The sequence below is a fragment of the Varanus komodoensis genome, unplaced genomic scaffold (genome assembly GCF_004798865.1).
Source record: "Varanus komodoensis strain SLA01 unplaced genomic scaffold, ASM479886v1 scaffold8, whole genome shotgun sequence".
Classification (NCBI taxonomy): domain Eukaryota; kingdom Metazoa; phylum Chordata; class Lepidosauria; order Squamata; family Varanidae; genus Varanus; species Varanus komodoensis.
The window spans coordinates 18442813-18460778 of NW_025336481.1; the positions used below are offsets into that span (position 1 = coordinate 18442813).

The following is a 17966-nucleotide window of genomic DNA, read 5'->3' on the forward strand; positions in this document are numbered from 1 at the left end:
TTTAATCTGAGACCAATTGATAATAAAGGAGTCATTCTATATTTTTTTCCTGCATCTTTTAATTCTTAAAAGATGCAGGAAAAATTCATCTTTCTTGGTTGACCATGTCTCCTTAGTTGTAGGATTATTATTTTTCCTGAAATGTTTTCCATAGTATGCTTGTATTGGAGACATCAAAGGAGAGATTAGAGAACTAATTCTTCTTCTCATAAGATACCAAATTTTATTAGATCATCCCTGAATGCATGAGTAATATTTAGGATCAGTGCTTTTTTAAAAGATTCTTTGGTCCATGATTATTATGCATTCTTTCTTCAAGATCTACTATCTCCAATTTCACTCATCTTTCATTGAAATTAAAGATCCAATCTGTGCTCCAGACTAGACCAGCTGCATACAAAATCAAGAATCTTTACAGGGTTCAGGAGGATGACTGTTCCTTCCTTTTTAAGTACCCTATACCCAATTTCATTATAGTGGAAACATCTCAACCAAGATCCAGGCATAAGACACATTCATCACCCATGAATGCAGAGAGGTGGAAACATGGTTTATTAAGCTGAAAACTATATTCCATAGCCATCTTATCTCTATGAATTGCCTGGCGTGCATGTCAGCAAATCAAAAATTCTTGTGTGACAAGGTAGCACCTCTAGCTCCCTGAGGGTGCCAGAAACCTTGCCATGATTTTTCAGACCAAGGACCACAGGCTGGCTAGTCAACAAATCAACACCTCAGCTTTGACAGTGATGGCATTTTCAATGCTTGACCAAAGATGACGTGCTTGGCCAAGTTTTTAAAAATGAAATTATTGGCATGTAGGTTGGGATTGGCCCCCAGTAATCAGGATCTGAATTCCCTTGAGTCTGCCCTAATTGGCACTGCTGCACACCACATCACTGTCACTGCAAACTGAGTTCCGACAGGATACCTGAATAATCAATATGTCTACCCACAATAAATGGCCATCCAATCCAAAGATCAATATTCTAATCAAGGAAAGATCACCACCAATAACAAGTAGTCTCTTCATTCCAGCATTCTCTTATACTCAGCTCTGTTCTTCAACTGCAACCTGACACCCTTTCTCCATGCCTGGGACCACATCACATCAGACAAGTGGGTGCTGTCCATTGTCACTGACAGGTATCACATCAAAGTCAAGGGCCTTCCTTCACTGGAAATGTTTCACTCCAGTGGCTCTGTCAGTGCTCTGCAAGGAGATTGCCACTTTTCTATACAAAAGTATGATAGAAAGGATTTCCCTCAGTCTAGAACGGTCCATTTTTTAAAAAAAATAATTATTTCACAAATAGGAGCCAGTAACTTAACTAATCCTGTTGTCTGATGCCAGATCAAGAGGAACTAGCCAATTAAGTAATATCCACCATTCCCAATATCTGGCCCACAAGCAGCAGGAACCTCCGTGAGGGTTAGGGTTAGAAGTGTTGGATTGGGAACCTGGGAGTTCCAGCTTCTAGTACCCCCTTGACCATGAAGCGCACTGAGTGACTTTGGGTCAGTCACTTGCTTTTCAGCCTAACACACCTCACAGAGTTGTTGTGAGGACAAAATAACATGGAGGGGGGCTATGTAAACTATTTTGGGTTCCTACAAGAGGGGAAAAGGTAAGTTATAAATGCAGTGGTATAATAATACTAAACTCCACTCACTCAACATTGGCAGGGTCATTTGCTTTCTACATTCAGGATTCCCAGTCTCTCTTTAACTTCTGACAAAATGGATAACTTCTATCCATTACTTGGCATACCAATTCACTCATCTGTCATCTCTATTACAGGCAAAAGGACATTCTAAAAGGGCAGAGTCTACCTCAGAGACATGCATCAGAGATATACCAATTCCTCAGCTTTGTGCCATGGTCACATGGTTTCTGACATCTAAATTTATCAGGCACTGTTGCTTGGATATTAGAGCCCAGAACAATGCTTCCTTCAGAAGGGCTTTTCTCTCCTCTGTGTTAGCGTGACATCTCCCTCCACTGGAAATTCTTAGTTTTGTAGTCACCCATTTGTGTGAGTCACAGAAGCCACAAAGAACAAGATGTTAATTATGCGTAACTGTGGTTCTTCAAGTGGTCAAATGTGAACTTACATAATCCATCCTCCTTCCCTCTTCTATGTCCTGCTTCTGCTCTTGTAGGACTGTCCTGAACTAAGATACGGGCATGAGCCGCATCCCAAACATGTTTCAAGGAGTGGGTGGGACTCCCATCAAAATACTCTGCTATGTTTTAAAAAATTAAAAATGCTGTTATGTACAGATGCATAACCCATATGTGTGAGTTCATAGATGATCACTTGAAGAACCACAGTTAAACATAAGCAACCTGTTATTTCCCTTGCCTGTGCCAACGGCAGTTTCACATTACAAACACACCAGTGCATACATGAATTCTCTCAAGCCACAAATTACAAGTGGCTTGAAATGGATTCTCAAACCTTGGTTCCATGAAACCACAATTAATGTGAAGAAGAGAGCAAGAAGATGAATTTAGGGAGGGGAATACGGAGGGGACACACATGGAAGCACATTCACAACAGTGGCTCCCAATCTGCAAATCATGTTCTGCAATTCTAACCGCATTATTTCTGGAAATCCAGTTAGCCATTTTACCCAAGTAAAAGTGAGATAACTTGTGGTCATTGACATCTGGTATAGAGGAGACTGCATTCCTTATTCCTACTTATTTCATGGAAGAAGTGAGGCACATGCTGCATGGTAGCCTGGCTTTTCCTCTGCTGGTACATGTGGTTTCCAGTGAACCATGGGCCTAATTGAGCCTGGAGGTGGGTTCCCCTTGTAGGAGTAAGTACTTCTGCATATCCCTTTAGATGTGATGGTAGTTTAATGGTTGAGCATCTGCTTTATATTCAAAAGGTCCAAAGTTCAGTCCCTGACAACTCCAGGGAGGACAGGCAAAAGAGCCTTACCTGAAACCCTGGATTACCCCTGCCAGTCACTGTAGACCACACTGAGCTAGGCTTTGGTATAAGGCACATCCCTGTATTCCTATGTAATGCTTTCCTCTTTAGCAAGGTTGCATCCTGACTAATCAAATTACTGTTTCTTTACAGTTTTGGATATGCAGCAGACTTATGACTTGTGGCTGAAAAAACATAATCCTGGGAAACCTGGTGAGGGGACACCTCTAACATCACGGGAAGGGGAGAAGCAGATCCAGATGCCAACTGATTATGCTGATATGGTAATATTTCTCTCCTGATCTTTATCTTGCTGTGTTTTGTCTTTTGCTTGAACTTGGAGGTTTCTGACAAAGTACTGCACTAAGCAAAGGATGTGTGGGTAACCTGTGGTCCTCAAATGCACTTCAGTGTGTCATGCGGCAGTATTGAATACCATCACCAGACAACTGTCACTGCTAAATTTTGCCATAGTTGTGCTGGAAAGGACAGTGCGTGAGGAGAGGCATCTTCATCCATCATCTTCATCCATCATCAGCTGATAGGCTCTGGGAGGAGAGGCACAATGTGATCTCTGCAAACAGGAAAGGGAGGTTTGCACCCCCATCTCCACCATCTGAGATGGCTAAATAGCATGTGTGTCAGCTTGAGGGGCAGAGGAGGCTGTGGACCAGTACCATGATCACCACCCCCATACAGCTTCTGAGGCCCATCACCCATTGACTGCCACCTGTGGCCTTCAGGGAAGAAAACTCATCCATCCCTGAAAGATGAGTTTGAAAGTAACTTCCGTTAATTGTTATATTTTGTTAAGAAGTCCAGAAGTGTGGGGAATCCACAATCAGGGTATGGGAAGTGAAATATAAAAAGGATTATTTTAAATGTGGATAGGATTTGATTACTAGAATGCAATTGGATTTTGTGTAGAAAAAACAGCCCTGGGAATGTACAATGCTGCAAAATAAACTTAGTTAATCAGGAGAGGAGAAGCCTATGGATATATATATTATATTTTCCTTAAAAATTCTTTCTTCAGTTACTTTATGGGAAGGTCCACAGGATGTTGGGTCCTTCTACATTTCTTTGTTACTGTTTTTCTACAAAAGTTGAGCTGAGCAAACCTTTTTTAAAATAGGCTTGCTACTGGAAAATTTGTTTACAGCTCTGACTCATATGCAAATCATACCATAAATAAGAACAATTACAGTTCTCATTTTTGTGAGCCGCCCCGAGGCTTTGTTGCAATGGGGGCGGCATAGAAATGTTTTAAATAAATAAATTATAGTTATTAATTAGTGCAGGTAATTCAGCAAGTTTTCATTGTCAGGCATGTTCTACTGAAGAGTCACATGGATGTAGACCAGGGGTCTCAGACTCGCGGCCCACAGGCCAATTGCCGGGATGGGCAGGGCACGGGGGAGGGGCCCTGTGGCCTTCAAAGCGCCGGCAGTGCCTGGGCCAGCCTCCGGATGAGCGGCCCACCACCACCGTGGTGGTGGAATACTTGATATGGCCCAGCCTCACCCAGACTCTACTTCCAGCGGCCCCCAGGGAAGTTGAGTTTGAGACCTCTGATGTAGACCCTTTAAAAGCATGCCTGTGTTTAGCCTTATTTCAGAAGCCCATCCCTGTAGTTAGATATCAGCAGTGTTTAGAAAAGAGTAAAAAGAAATAACTATAGAAGAACAATGAACTTAGGTGGGAGTGTGGAAACTTTGGGTCTCCAGGTTTTGCTTCATCTTTTACTAGATCCTCAAAGCCCTTTGAGAATATGGATAAGCTTTGATAAAATTGATAGGAAGACATTTTTCTCCCTTTCTCGTAATATTAGAATCTGGGGCCATCCCATGAAGCTGAATGATGAAAAATTCAGAACTAGTAAAAGGAAATACTTCTTTATATAGTTAAACTGTGGGATGTATTGATAGGCATCAACCTGGATGGTTTTCTAAGGCTATTAAACAGATCTTAGAGGATAAGTCTATTAATGGCTGTGAAACATGGTTGTATGTAGTACCTCCAGTATTGCTGGTAATATCCCTTGTATACTAATTGCTCAGGAACACAGGAAAGAGAGTGATATTGAACTCGTGTTCTCCTTGTGGGTTTCCAACAAGCATCTGTTTGACCACCTTGGAAACTCATTGTTGGACTAGATTGCTCTGATTCAGCATGGCTTTTCTTATATCCTCACATTTTTAAGGTCCACCAGCCTTAAATGCAAATTAATGGCTCAGGGCAGACATACATCTTGCAGAATTCAGGAACAGGATGTTTCTAAGCATATGGTTCACACCAAGAATTTATTTTTTAAGTAAAAGAATTGAGTATGCATAACTTTCACACACCACTCCAGTTCTGTTCCTTCCCCCACCCCAGCTGCTTTCTTTTCAGCAGCCTAATTTAAAAGAATGAATTTTGTTCTTGCTGTTACAATTGAAAAACTGTTTGTGGCTTTTTTGAAGATCACCTACAGATCTGCCAGTATATTGTGATCGACATTCTGTCCACTCCTAATTTAAGCCATGGGAATGAGGATTTTGATTGACACCATGGATGGAAAAACTCTTTCTTAAAAGCAGTTGGTCAGTTGATCCTAATGAAGTTACAAAATTGTCATCTTCTGCTCTCTGTTTCTTAGATGGGTTACCATTGCTGGCTTTGTGGAAAGAACAGCAATAGCAAGAAGCAATGGCAGCAGCACATCCAGTCAGAGAAACATAAAGAAAAAGTGTTCACATCTGATAATGACTCCAGCTGCTGGAACTACCGTTTCCCAATGGGGGAATTCCGGCTGTGTGAAAGGTACTGGTGCATAAAGCTCCCCTTTTCCCAAGTGGCAGTTGCCTTTGAGGAGGGATACGTATTATGATCTGCCTAGAAAGAGTGGCTATTGGGCACTTTAGAAATGCACTAAATTCCTAGTTCTAGTCCTCCTTGCCGCTGGAAGCACTGTCTAGAAAGTACCCTTAGAAGGGAGTATGTGATGAAATCACATGAAACAGTTACTTCATTGTCTCTGTCATTTCTCTATCTGTACCTGTGCTAAAACAACAATCCAGTTTGCTTTTGAAAGTCATCAATCTGGTTTGTAAAACATGACAACCCATCATGGAATCCAGCAGCTGGAGAATCCAGACCACTTCCTGCAGGGTTTTGCAACAAGTCACCCTGAGGATCCCTGGGCTATGGGCTATTGTAATGATTGTTCAACCCGCAATGGATTGTTGTATTATCTGACCCTGGGTGGCCATCCCACCATGGGTTGTGGAAAGAGGTTAGCAAGACACTTGGGGAGAACAGGAAAAAAACCTCTTGTTGCCATTACCAGGCTTGTTTGGACCACTGATAAGTGTAGATGCCTCATAAGTGCCCAAACACACTTTGGGATGACCATCCCAAGCTCAGTGCCCCTGCTACAATTGTGAGCCCTTTTTCATTCACTGCAGCTTTCACCCACTTGTGAAAAGCAGTCTCCAAACTGACAGTCCCTCCAAAGTACCTAAGCTACATATTTCAGTGGCTGACACTAGTTGTTCTCCCTTTAAAATCTGCATATTGCCTCATCCATCTACCTTGTCCAGTCCTGCCTAAATCCATTGTCAAAGAAAGCCCCATCTTACACATCTGTAAAAAGCAAATGTTCAAGAATGAAGAAGTCACTTTTCTGCCTTCTCAAGTACCTACAATTCTTGGGAAAGGGTGGGAAAGTTGGGGACACTGGCACATATGGAGGGAATACTCAGAACTCTGTGAAACAGAAACAATGTTGCCTGCCCTGTTTCACATCAAATCAAAGTTAAGAACCAAACAAAACTATCAGGAGTCTCTCTGGGTCATTGTCCAGGGTCTCTGCCTTTTGTTTTTATCTGTCCATCCATCCATCCAAACTTTTTATGCTGTCCAATACTAAAGTTTCTGGATGGCTTACAAAAAACAAAACAACTACATACAACAAACATGTCTTTGTCTTTGGTTTTTCCTGAAAAAGAGTTCTGTGAAACTTGACAGGTAGCTTACTAATTTGTGAATTTTATTTTGTCCTAAGATATTATATTATCACTAGTGTTTTGGATTTATTATTTTTATGTTTGTTATTTAATGCTGCTTCTTGCATTAACAGGAAGTTGTGCCTGAAACAACTCCATGGTAGCAAATATTCTGGATTATTTCCTGAAAATTTGTCCCCTGCTTACCCATAAGCTTTATATTTAGTAGAAAACCACTTAGTAGTTCAAAAGTTGACTTTCTGACTTGAGAGAGTAAAGAACAGAAGGAAATAGAATGAAAAATTCTACAGCCATGTGTTTTCCTTCTGCAGATTCCAGAAGACAAAATCTTGCCCTGAAGGGGAGAAATGTCATTTTGCTCATGGCCAGGATGAATTGACAGAGTGGCTGGATCGGAGAGAAGTAATGAAGCAAAAACTAGCCAAAGCCCGCAAGGATATGCTGCTATACCCCAGAGATGATGACTTTGGCAAATACAGTTTCTTACTACGGGATAGCATATAATTACTGGGGGTAGTAGGGGACACATACAAATTTTCATAACTGGAGATGGGAGTAGGAGGAACTGCACAGTAACACAGAGACTGATCATTGTTCCACAAACCTGTCTTTGACTGTAAGATAATCAGGATGATTTGCTTATGTTAACTGGAATTGAATCATCTGTAGCCAGTGAACATGATGTTTCTAGAGCTTTGTTTTGGTTTTTTTCCCCCTTTCTAAAAATACTATGTTTAAATCTACCATCGCCAGCTTCTTTTTCTCCTTAAAGAAGATACTGTTTGCAATGTTTGGTACATAAGAGAGAGGGTACATTTTATTTTGATTCCATAATTCATGAATTCTTAACTGAGCTCTTTAGTTTTGTTGGGATATTGCGGTGTCATGGAAACAGACAAAAACAGTGCAGAAATGATAAGCACATAGGGATTTGTTCAGTATAGGTCTCAGTATAGGTGTTTTGTATAGGTGCCAGTGCAGTGCTGTGTACTTCTGCAGACACCCAAGCCTCACTGTGCAGATGGTCTCTAAAAACAGTAATAGAAAAAAGAATTTAAAACACAAATAAGAAGCTACCCCTCAACACTTAAATCTGGTTTTATAGTTTTCATGACTCCAGTAATTGCTGCAGCTAATAGTCCAAGAAGTTTCTTTCTTTGTTTATTTTAATCTAGGTAACATCATATGCCCTTCTTTGATCTCACCGAATTCCTATCAGATGAGGGAAGGCAGTGGATTCTTAATTCTGCTATATGCATCTTAAATAACCTATCAATATGTTGTCTTTGGACTTTGCATTAGACTTTTTTCATGTTACGTTATTCCAAATGCAAACTGAGAATAGATGATAAAACTGGGGCTGATATTCACCTATGTTAACCTTAATCCTGAAGATGCTTCCCCCACGATGATGTAGCAATTGTACAAGTCAACTTTGGCTCTCCTTAACAACCCTTAAACCCAGTTACTTTTTGCCATTATGTTCTCAAGCTTGACATGCACTTAGGGCAATTTTAGTATTTGGAGTTATGTGGAGAGACTATTCAGTTCTTAGGGAAAAGGTGCCAGTTCCAATTTAGAAGTTCCATCTTATTAAATATAGATTTTCATCTGCAAAGGCCCAAAACCACTGAAAGTGGCAACAGACAGAAATAATTTCAAGGGATGTTAAAAAATCATCCAATAGTTCAGGTTAAGAAATTGCCATTTAGGAAACAGCATTTTATAAATCTGATATATTAGTTTGAGTTAGATTTGAAATCTTCCTGTGTCATTTAATAATTTGACACCAGCTAGGGAACAAAAAGTTAAAATGTTTTGAAAAGTGAAATTACTTTTAAAAATCATCTGCTTCAACTATGATTGGAACGGAGAACAAAATCTCCCTTGAATCTAAATATATATTGTCTAAAACAAGTAGAATATAATATCTAAAAATAACTCAGGCTCAAGAACATATGAAAACAGCTTTCCATTCCCACATTCAAATGGAGAATGTAGGAAACAGTAACATCTTTTATATGTTAATCAACATATACATATAATATAACTCTGAAGTGAACTTCCAGAGGCTATAATCCAAAACATTTTTACTCATTTTGCTTTCTGGGTAAACATGTTAAGGATTGGACTGCAAAGTCTGAACAAAATTGAGATTATTCTGTGAAATAATAGTTGTAAAGGAAAAATGTGCTCTGATGTTCTGACACTTGGTGTGATGTGAGGGTAGTGTGGGTAAGGGAACACATGATCCATATGGACCTAGTTCCCATGTAAACAATAACACGGAGTATGAGTTGTTACTGAATCATGGGTTGTCATTATCTATGAACCCCACTCTGTAGTTGACCACAAACTATCCAGAGTTCCCCACCCAGCAACACACTGTGGGTTCTTACCCTGGCTTGGTATGATTAACAACTATGAGTTAAACTGTGGTGCAAAGGTTTGCATGTAACAATAACCCATGTTCAACATCTGTGATCGTCAAACTTTGTGCAATTTTCCTTAGAGTTTAGGAGGAAATGCACCAGGATGTTTAGCACAAATGGATATACAGTGTTGCAATCTTTATCTTTTGCAAGGTTGCAGATGGCACTGTGTGAGATGAATGGAAAAGTTTCATTCTGAGATTCCACTATCCAAGATGGATAGTGAAGTCTTGGTTATACCATACATTTTCCTATCTTATCCAGCATTTCATTAAATTATATGTCCCTCTGGTATGAAATAACATGGAACTGATCTGAAAGGCCGTATCTTCTCATATGAAGAGGCACAAAGGGAAATATGGCTAGGAGGGGAATGTAATGTTGGTAGCTTAGAATTCTGAGAGCTCCTTTTTCTGCTTCATCCTGTTCCTCTTAACTGATCAGATGCCCCATTGGTTGGCTCATTTTCATCAGGTGTCTGGCCATTGCACTTATTAACCAGTTGTTACCTATCATGAACAATCAGCTTAAAGAGATCTGCTGTATACAAACAGTAGCCTTAGGGTTATTTTTGTGATACAGCAGCCACCTCTTTGAAGAGCCGTGGTAGGTGCTTTTCACCATTTTCTGAAGGTATATCAGAATATTTTTGTGTGCTGAGTGCCTGTGAACAGTAACCAGGTACCCAGAGCACTAACATTGAGTGGAATCCATGTTTACTGTGCTTGAAAGCTGTGTTTGGAATAAGCACTCACTATATAGTCCCCCTATTGATATGACTGTTCTGAACTTTGAAATGAGAGCCTTCAGATCATGTTAGAGACTTTTCATTGTCCTTGTTGATGTTGTTGTTGTTGTTTTAATTAAAGGGAGCCGATATTTGTCTCCTGTCTTACCAGTTAAATAGTCTTAGTTAATGTGACACTGGGATGAACAACGCCACAGCACTCCAGCTGCAAGTAAAATCAAATCACCCCTTCTTCCCATGCACAGACATCCTAAGTAGTTGCCTGCTTGACCATTATGGTCTCAGCCCATTGGTCCTAAGGGTGAATGACCAGCATTTGGGTTGTGATGTTAAGTATTTCTAACAGGTAGAAAACGTTATAAGAAATGAATGCCTAACATTCTTAAACTATTTAGATATGTAACTATAAGTGTATGCTCTGCCATGACTTATGATATGTGAATTTACTTAGATAATGAGGCAGGATAGTATTTGCTTTCCTCTTTAATTCAAAAATAAACTGCTTTGCAGCCTCTTTTACCTGCACAAGATTATTTTGATGAGGAAGAAAGGGGCTTGTGGTTTATGGAAGCAGAACAGGGAGGTATAGAGTACATATTCCTGGATATTGCAGTGAAAATCAACTTTTGTTTTTTCCGGATATGATAACTTGATACGTGGTGTTGCAGTATTTTGTCACCAGACTTGTTCTAGTGTGTATATATGTAACCCTTCCATAAACATATATACACAGGTATTAAATATATCACTCTATATAATATTATATATGTATGTGGTATCAAAGGAAACATTTTATTGAGGGTTAAGGAAAAGGACTCTTGCTGGGGAATAGAGCATCTCTCCTTGAAATAAAGCTATAGCTGGGAGGGGAGGAGTATTTCTATTGAATGGGTTTTTTTTTAAATCTCTGTGTTGTGGCAGGAGTGTTAGCCTAAAAAGTGCTGAATTTGCCCTTTTGTAAAGGTCTTTAAATCCAAATCTATACAGGTAAATTATCACAAGTGAAAGAAAACTTTGTGTTTGCTTTATTGAGAAAACAGACATTGTCAAGCACAGGAGGATCAACTTTGTCTTCCTGCTTCTTTTTGCTTTTCATTTTATAGAGTATATGGGGTATATATAATATCCCACTATATCTATAGCTCTAACTACTTTGCAATAATTAAGGAGTAAGCCCAATACTCCAGGAGAACTAAGTGGGAAAAAAGCATTTGGTTAACTAGAATAAACAAGCTAGTAAGGGAAAGTTATTCATAAAGCAGACATATTTGATAATGGCAATTAAATTAGGTAATTTGGATGTATGTATTTATAAATATAAACTGTGCTCTGAAAATTTTGACAATGTCCTTTATTTAAGAGAAAAGAATGGTTTTAATCACTGTATAAGATTAAAAAAAAGCAGATAGGACTCCTCTCCCAAACCCTCTGAGCCTAGGGAAGGATATATTTGAATGAGATGCTGGTCAGCTAGGCCTTCAGGGAAGGCAGTCCCTAAGAAATGTAGTTACAGAGGAAAGGGAAGGAGAATTCCACTGAAGGGGAATGCTCTGTTTCTAAGCCTGGACTTTTAATAAGTTGGAGAGTCCTTCAAAATGTCTTTGTATTAATATATTTTAAGAATACCACGCTTTACTATTACAAAGATATAATACCTTTCACAAGGTCTAGTAACCAAGATAATAATGTAGATGTTCTAACAACATTATTGTTCTTAACCAGACAGATTTGCTTCTTTTAGCCTTTGTAATAGAAAATAAAAGTGTGCACTTTAAACCCTCTACATATGCCTTATGTGTCTATATTATTCATTAGCAAAAGATTTTAAGACAGCTTTTCTATCTCATGCATTTTGACAGGGCAGTGTGGTCAGTATGAAATGTGAACAAAGGGATCCATTTGTGGCACAGAAGTGGATGGCATTTCATCTTGGACATCCCTCCAGTTTGCATGTTTTGCCATTTTGCCTTGCTTTCAGAGTCAGGTGGGGCTATGCAGGTGCTGGACTGATGTCTGGATACTATAGTGGGCTGGATGAAGGCCAAAAAACTGGAACTGAGTTCAAGATGAAGCTCTCTAGATTTGTAATTCTCAAGTCTAGAAACTGAGCAAGTGACCTGTTCTGGATGGGGCTGCATGCTCTCTCAAGGAACAGGCTGTAGCCTGGGAGGTCTAGATTCATCTTTGTTACTGGAAGCTGAGCTAGCCTTGGAGGCTTGGAGTGTTTTTGAGTATCTTCAGTTGGCTTACAAGCTACGACCATTCCTGGACAAGAATAGCCAAGCTACGGTAATTTATACACTGACAATTCCTTTTTGGATTACTGTTATGTGGGCTGCCATATAAGCTATAGCTAGTGCAGAATATAGCAGTTAGATTGCTGTCAGGAACAGAATTTAAACATAACACTGAATTTCATGATGCTAGCAATGATACTTAAAGCCTTAAAAGGACTTGGGGCCTTGATTTTTGAGGAAGCCACTCTTGCTGTATACACCTGACTCCTAAGTCAACCAAAGGCATCTCCTCTTCATCCTGTAGTTGAATCATCATCTTCATCAGCTATGGATCTTATGACAGTGTACACCTAAGAACTAAAAAAGATGTCCAATGCTAGTTTGAGGTATAGATATGGAACCTAAGATAGAATTAATGCATTTTAAGTCTCTTTCTGGTGTTGGTATTCATTAGTAAAAAAAAACCCAGAAAAACAGTTTAAATATGTTCACATCTGGTTTCCAGATTGTTGGCAGTGAAGGAAGGTAAATCCCCAGTTCCCTTGCTAACTTGCCTCATGCCACATTTCCTTGCTTTTTAGGACATGTGTGAGCAGATAAATTCTCTCTCAATTGCATTTTAGATCTTTATTCATCATTTTTTCAGTCCAGTTCAGTGTGACACCTTAACCTCTCCTCCCTCTCTTTTGACCCATCCTTCACATGCCCAATTCCATCAGCAGGAGCAACTTAACATATATCCTTTCTTTCTCAGTTAAACTGACATTGTTGATGGAAAAGCTTTCTCAGACTGATTTACTGGGGTTTTCTCCCCCCTCTCTGATTTAAAAAGGCATTTGTACCACCACTTAGCTGTGCTTTCTAAAATGACATGGCAAAGTAACATGTCCTCATTGCCATCCACTGACTTAAGGAACCAGCAAGGAGCAGGATGGGATATTGAAGGAAAAGATGGCAACATAGGTACAACATCAGACTGGCACAAGTAACATGAACAAGTATCAAGTCTAGTCGTGGGTAATATGGAACAACATCCAGGCAGTTGCAAGTGGTGAGAGAAGTTTGCCACCAGCTGGAGGAAGTCTGGTGCCATTTAAGGGAAGGGAGAGTCGATTTGTTAATATAATGCAATCAAGTGGTTACAGAGATTGTCAATTATAATACTTGAACATTTGTATGATTTTGGACTAATTCATGGTTTAGTTGCGTGAGGGGGAGGACTGCAAAGACGTTGGCTCAATTTTGGGTATTCCATTGTTCTTTCTCTATTTTAAACTCAAGAAGAAAGGCTTTACAGGGATATAATGAAAAACATGAGGCAATGTTCTATCTAGCTGTTATCTGTAAATATTTAGCCTGTACACAGCTTCCAGTATTCTGACCAACAAAGCAAAAGCACTGAGAAGATTGACAAATATTTGGGACAAGATTAATTTGCTTTCAAAAGTAAATATGCTATCCTTGTGCTTGGCTTTGCTGGTTCACTGTAGCCCTTTCCAGTCATTCAGTATTTGTGGATGATGAATGCATATTTTGCAAGGTGAGGTTTCTTGTATGCTCATGAAAATGTTTGTAAAGCCTGCTACCCTTAACTTGCCATGTGGATTACTGAAGGATGAGTAACGGATGGAGACTACTATAACATTGCTTACTCCTGCACCACTCAGGAGCTCAAGAGGGGGGATATTTCCAGATTATCAAATGAGTGTTGATCTAAAATTGGGTATCTCCAGGTCCAAATTCTGATTTAGTTATGAAGCTCACTGAACCAGTCAAATATCTCTCTCCCTTATCTAGCTCACACGGTTTTAAGGATTAAATTGTATGCCATCTTGAGCTCCCTGGGGGAAAGGTTGAGTAAGTGCAATTAAATGAATCCATAATGGTCATGCCTGGAGTGTGATATCCAGTCCCCATGTGATGGAGAGCAGCAAGCTTGTGAGGAAGGAGGAGGGAGGGCATGTACACAGCATTACCTGTGCTGCCTTCCAGCTGAAAAAGGCAGCTCACAAAGTTCATTACAAAATACTAAAATAATGGCATTTCAAAGACAATGTATTTCAAATTTCAAAGGCAATGTATCTTAACATCTTTAAAATAAAAAATCATAAAGCACAAGCTCCCTCTCCCTTCCTAATAACACCCTGCTCTGCACAACAGCAGGAAGCAGAAGGAAACCCTCCATGTGCAGGGCACTGCCCCTTGGTTTCATATCCAGTGTCTCCCCTGCAGCAATGCCCTCCAGCCAGAGGAATGGGGAGCTGTTAGAAAAGATCTCTCCATTCTGGCAGCAGGTCAGTGCTCCAGTACAAGCTTAGTATAATAGGGAGCACAGAGCTGACCAGGACAGAAATACCCGAAATTGAACATTCACGGAATGGTTTGGTATTGTAGGAATTATCAGAAGACCCTTTTGCTTTAAAAAGAGAGAGAGCCAGATGCTTGTATCGGCTGTGTGTGCCAGCTATTGCTAAGCAAACTGGAGGAAGTGCACAGCCAGCAAGAACACTTTCCTTTTTTAAAAGTAAAAAAGAAATAACAAGCATACACAGTGGCATGACCCTGGTTGCTGGTGGTTGCTTTTCGCTTATGGTGTCACATGCACTGTTGAATACTTGAGATGCAACCACATGCAGAGAGGCTACTGAATTGAGAGCAATGCTTGGCTATCGGTTGCTTGCACCTGAAAAGGAGAAGTCAGGGAGAAACTGGTGTCAGTCACTGTCCAGAAGCCCATGGACTGGTGGAAAGGTGTATGTGCTCCTCCTCCTTGCTAGATGTATAACCATTGCCGCCACCTCTCTGCATCAATGTGAGTGAGGCAGAGAGCAGGGAGAGAGGATCTGAAAGAGTTGGGAACATTCTTCTATGTGTTTATAGTTCAGAGACCAAGGAATGACGTGGGATATAAATAAAATGAAAATTTAGCAAGTCTCTTTGTCTGCAGCTGTATGTAAATTAATTAGAAAACTTTCTCAGAATGTCTTTTTTAACTTTTTGGCTTGTGGTTAAATGGTTTGACAGCTTTGACTTTGTATCCCTAACCTGACCCAAATGTTTTAGGCAGCTATAAATTATCAGGTTTGGGAAAGTCATACAGTAATGTTTCCAAGGCTTTTTAACTGGTTTTCTTTACAACTCAACTGCCTTATCAAATACATACAATTTTTAGGAAGAGACTTAAACACCTAGTCACCACTAATAATATTTCTCTTGTTTTTTTGCTTTTATACTTCAAAAAGCTAGGGCTGGGTGCTCCTTCATTGAACTGAAAGTATGTGCAAAAGCATAATTTTTGTTTGCTGATAGTATTTCCCTTTCTGCCCCAAAGATAGCTGTGCTCAAGAGATATTTGTACAGCAAATAAAATGTTTGGTTTTAGATGTGCTGGATATAGAAGACTCAGGGTTTGAATCCTCATTTGACCATGCAAGACCTGTATGAAACTTTAACCAGGCAACATTTTAGAGTCAATCCTACCTCAGAATTGTTTGAGTAACAGTTGTGAAGTATTTACTACACTGTATGGAATTATCAATAGTAACACTGAAGTCAGAGAGAGAAAGAGATGCTAAAACTCTAGTCTGTCCTGCCAACCAAGAACTGTAATCAGCAGGACTGACACAGTTACTATGTGATGAGGAAACACATTCTGGATATGTTGAGAAGCACACAGACATACTGATCCCCATGTTTCTAATCTCTGCTTTGAAAATGGCTACTAAGCAAACTTTTAACTCACGTTGTCGTCATAGTAATAGTAGTAGTAGAAGAAGAAGATTCTTACCACCCTCTGACATGCAAGTATGTTGCATTTTCATTGCTGTTATTTTTCCTGTTACAGCTTTCTATGGCATATTTCCATACACAGAGTTTTGTGTGATCAGTTTCACCAATTTTCTGCTTTGTGTTACGTGCAAGTTCCCTGAGCCTGGCATGTCCTAAGAATCCTGTTTACATAAATCCTGTTCAGACTCTAAGATTGTCCAAGAAGCCATACTTCTGAGAGTGCCCCTTCAGGTGGGTGACTATTAAGAAGAGGGCCTTTTCTGCTGTGGCACCCCAGCTATGGAATGATCTTTCTTGGCTTACCTAGCACTTACATCCTACTCTTTCTGTTGCCAGGTGAAAATGTTATTTTCCCAAGAAGTTTCCCATAAATATTAGTTCCAGTCTGCTTTAAAATTCTGAATTAAAATTAAAATTTATTTTTTGTACTGCTGTTATGTCCTACTCTAGATTTTACTTCTATTTTAATCATTTAAATGTGAATACAGCATTTCATATTTTTAAATTGTTTTAAAAAATGGTGAACAACTCAAAGATCTTTGGCTATTGGGTGGTATAAAAGATAATAAACAACATAGATTTATATTTGCAGAAGGAAGAGATTTGTCTTTCTCAAAAGAAGGACTTCACTAGCTCTTTCAGTTAATCCCCACCCCCACCCCGCTTTTTCTCTAAGATTAGTATCAGCTTGTAAATGATGGACATGTGCCAGTTTAGCAGTAGCCTAATCTTTGGAGCTGATAGCTGCCTTCAGCTTTGAAGGAAGCTAATTAGGTGTGGCACACCAACAAGTGTGAAAAGGGTGGCACTGGTTCAGGCAATGTGGCTACTTGCTTTAGGGCAGGGATCTTACAGGTAAGTTGGCCAGGCTGAAAACTGTTTGTGGGTAAGACTTCTAGGAGGGATGCCAAGAAAGAGCTGAGGCTTGTTAACATTGCTTCTGGGTAACTTGGTTGTGTATGAAGCATGACTTGAACTAGTTGAAACAACCCCAGTTTTAAACAGGTACAGCAACATACCACTGCTGGACTTAAATGTACAGAAACAGCTTATCTGACTCAAATATAACAGCCTGATTGTGAGGTTTGCTCCCTGTCTTATGTTAATACAACTACTTAATACATCAATTAAGTAAAGCTAATCAATATAATTACAGGATTAAAATACCAAATGCTGTTCCTACAAAACAATGACAAAACAGCAAGAAAATTATTTGTCTTAAAATTAATTAGCAGCTTTGAGGGCTCCCTAATTATTATATATATTAACCAATGCCACTGGAAATTGGGAGCCAAATTTAAGCTAAGAGGCACTCGGGAGCTGTAGCATAACATTGGACTGTGGCAGGTAGCCTAGATTTAACATAATTGTCTGCTTCAATGGTTACTTTTATAATAAAATTGTGGAAGCCCATAGACTAGTCACTCCTTTGCCCAAACAGGTATGCATGCTGAGAAGGTCTTGCCTTACCACCTGGGATACCAGCTGAAAATGGGCCAGCTGTGTCAAGAATGCCACTCACAGAAGTCCTAAGCCATTCCTCTGGGGCTTGCATAAACACTGCAACAAGTTTACAACTGGCATCCTGATGTAAAGGATATTGTGAGGCTGCCCACTGTGGCCTTGGGCTGCTGGGAAATTTCCAGGACCCCTAACAGCACATATGACTGGATATGCTGTGCTTCTGCAGCTTCTCCGCAGTTGGCAGAATTTGCTTTCTGGCAAAGAATTTAGTGTGAGACTCAGTTTCCCTTTAATGGTAAATTTGTTTTAAATTGTACATTAAAAATTTACACCAAAACACA

At 39.7% G+C, this 17966-nt stretch overlaps 1 protein-coding gene across 6 annotated transcripts in view; it reads left to right on the top strand.

Annotated features, from left to right (window-relative positions):
- ZC3H7B (zinc finger CCCH-type containing 7B) overlaps window positions 1-11918 on the top strand; it is a 61856-nt gene extending 49938 nt beyond the window's left edge. For all 6 annotated transcript variants that reach the window (XM_044454920.1, XM_044454918.1, XM_044454923.1 and 3 more), the window contains exons 21-23: window positions 3099-3229; window positions 5587-5750; window positions 7267-11918. In XM_044454920.1, the coding sequence (XP_044310855.1) occupies window positions 3099-3229; window positions 5587-5750; window positions 7267-7459 (488 nt within the window). In that variant the 3' untranslated portion in view covers window positions 7460-11918. The remainder of the gene's footprint in view (window positions 1-3098; window positions 3230-5586; window positions 5751-7266) is intronic.
- The last annotated feature ends 6048 nt before the right edge of the window (window positions 11919-17966 follow it).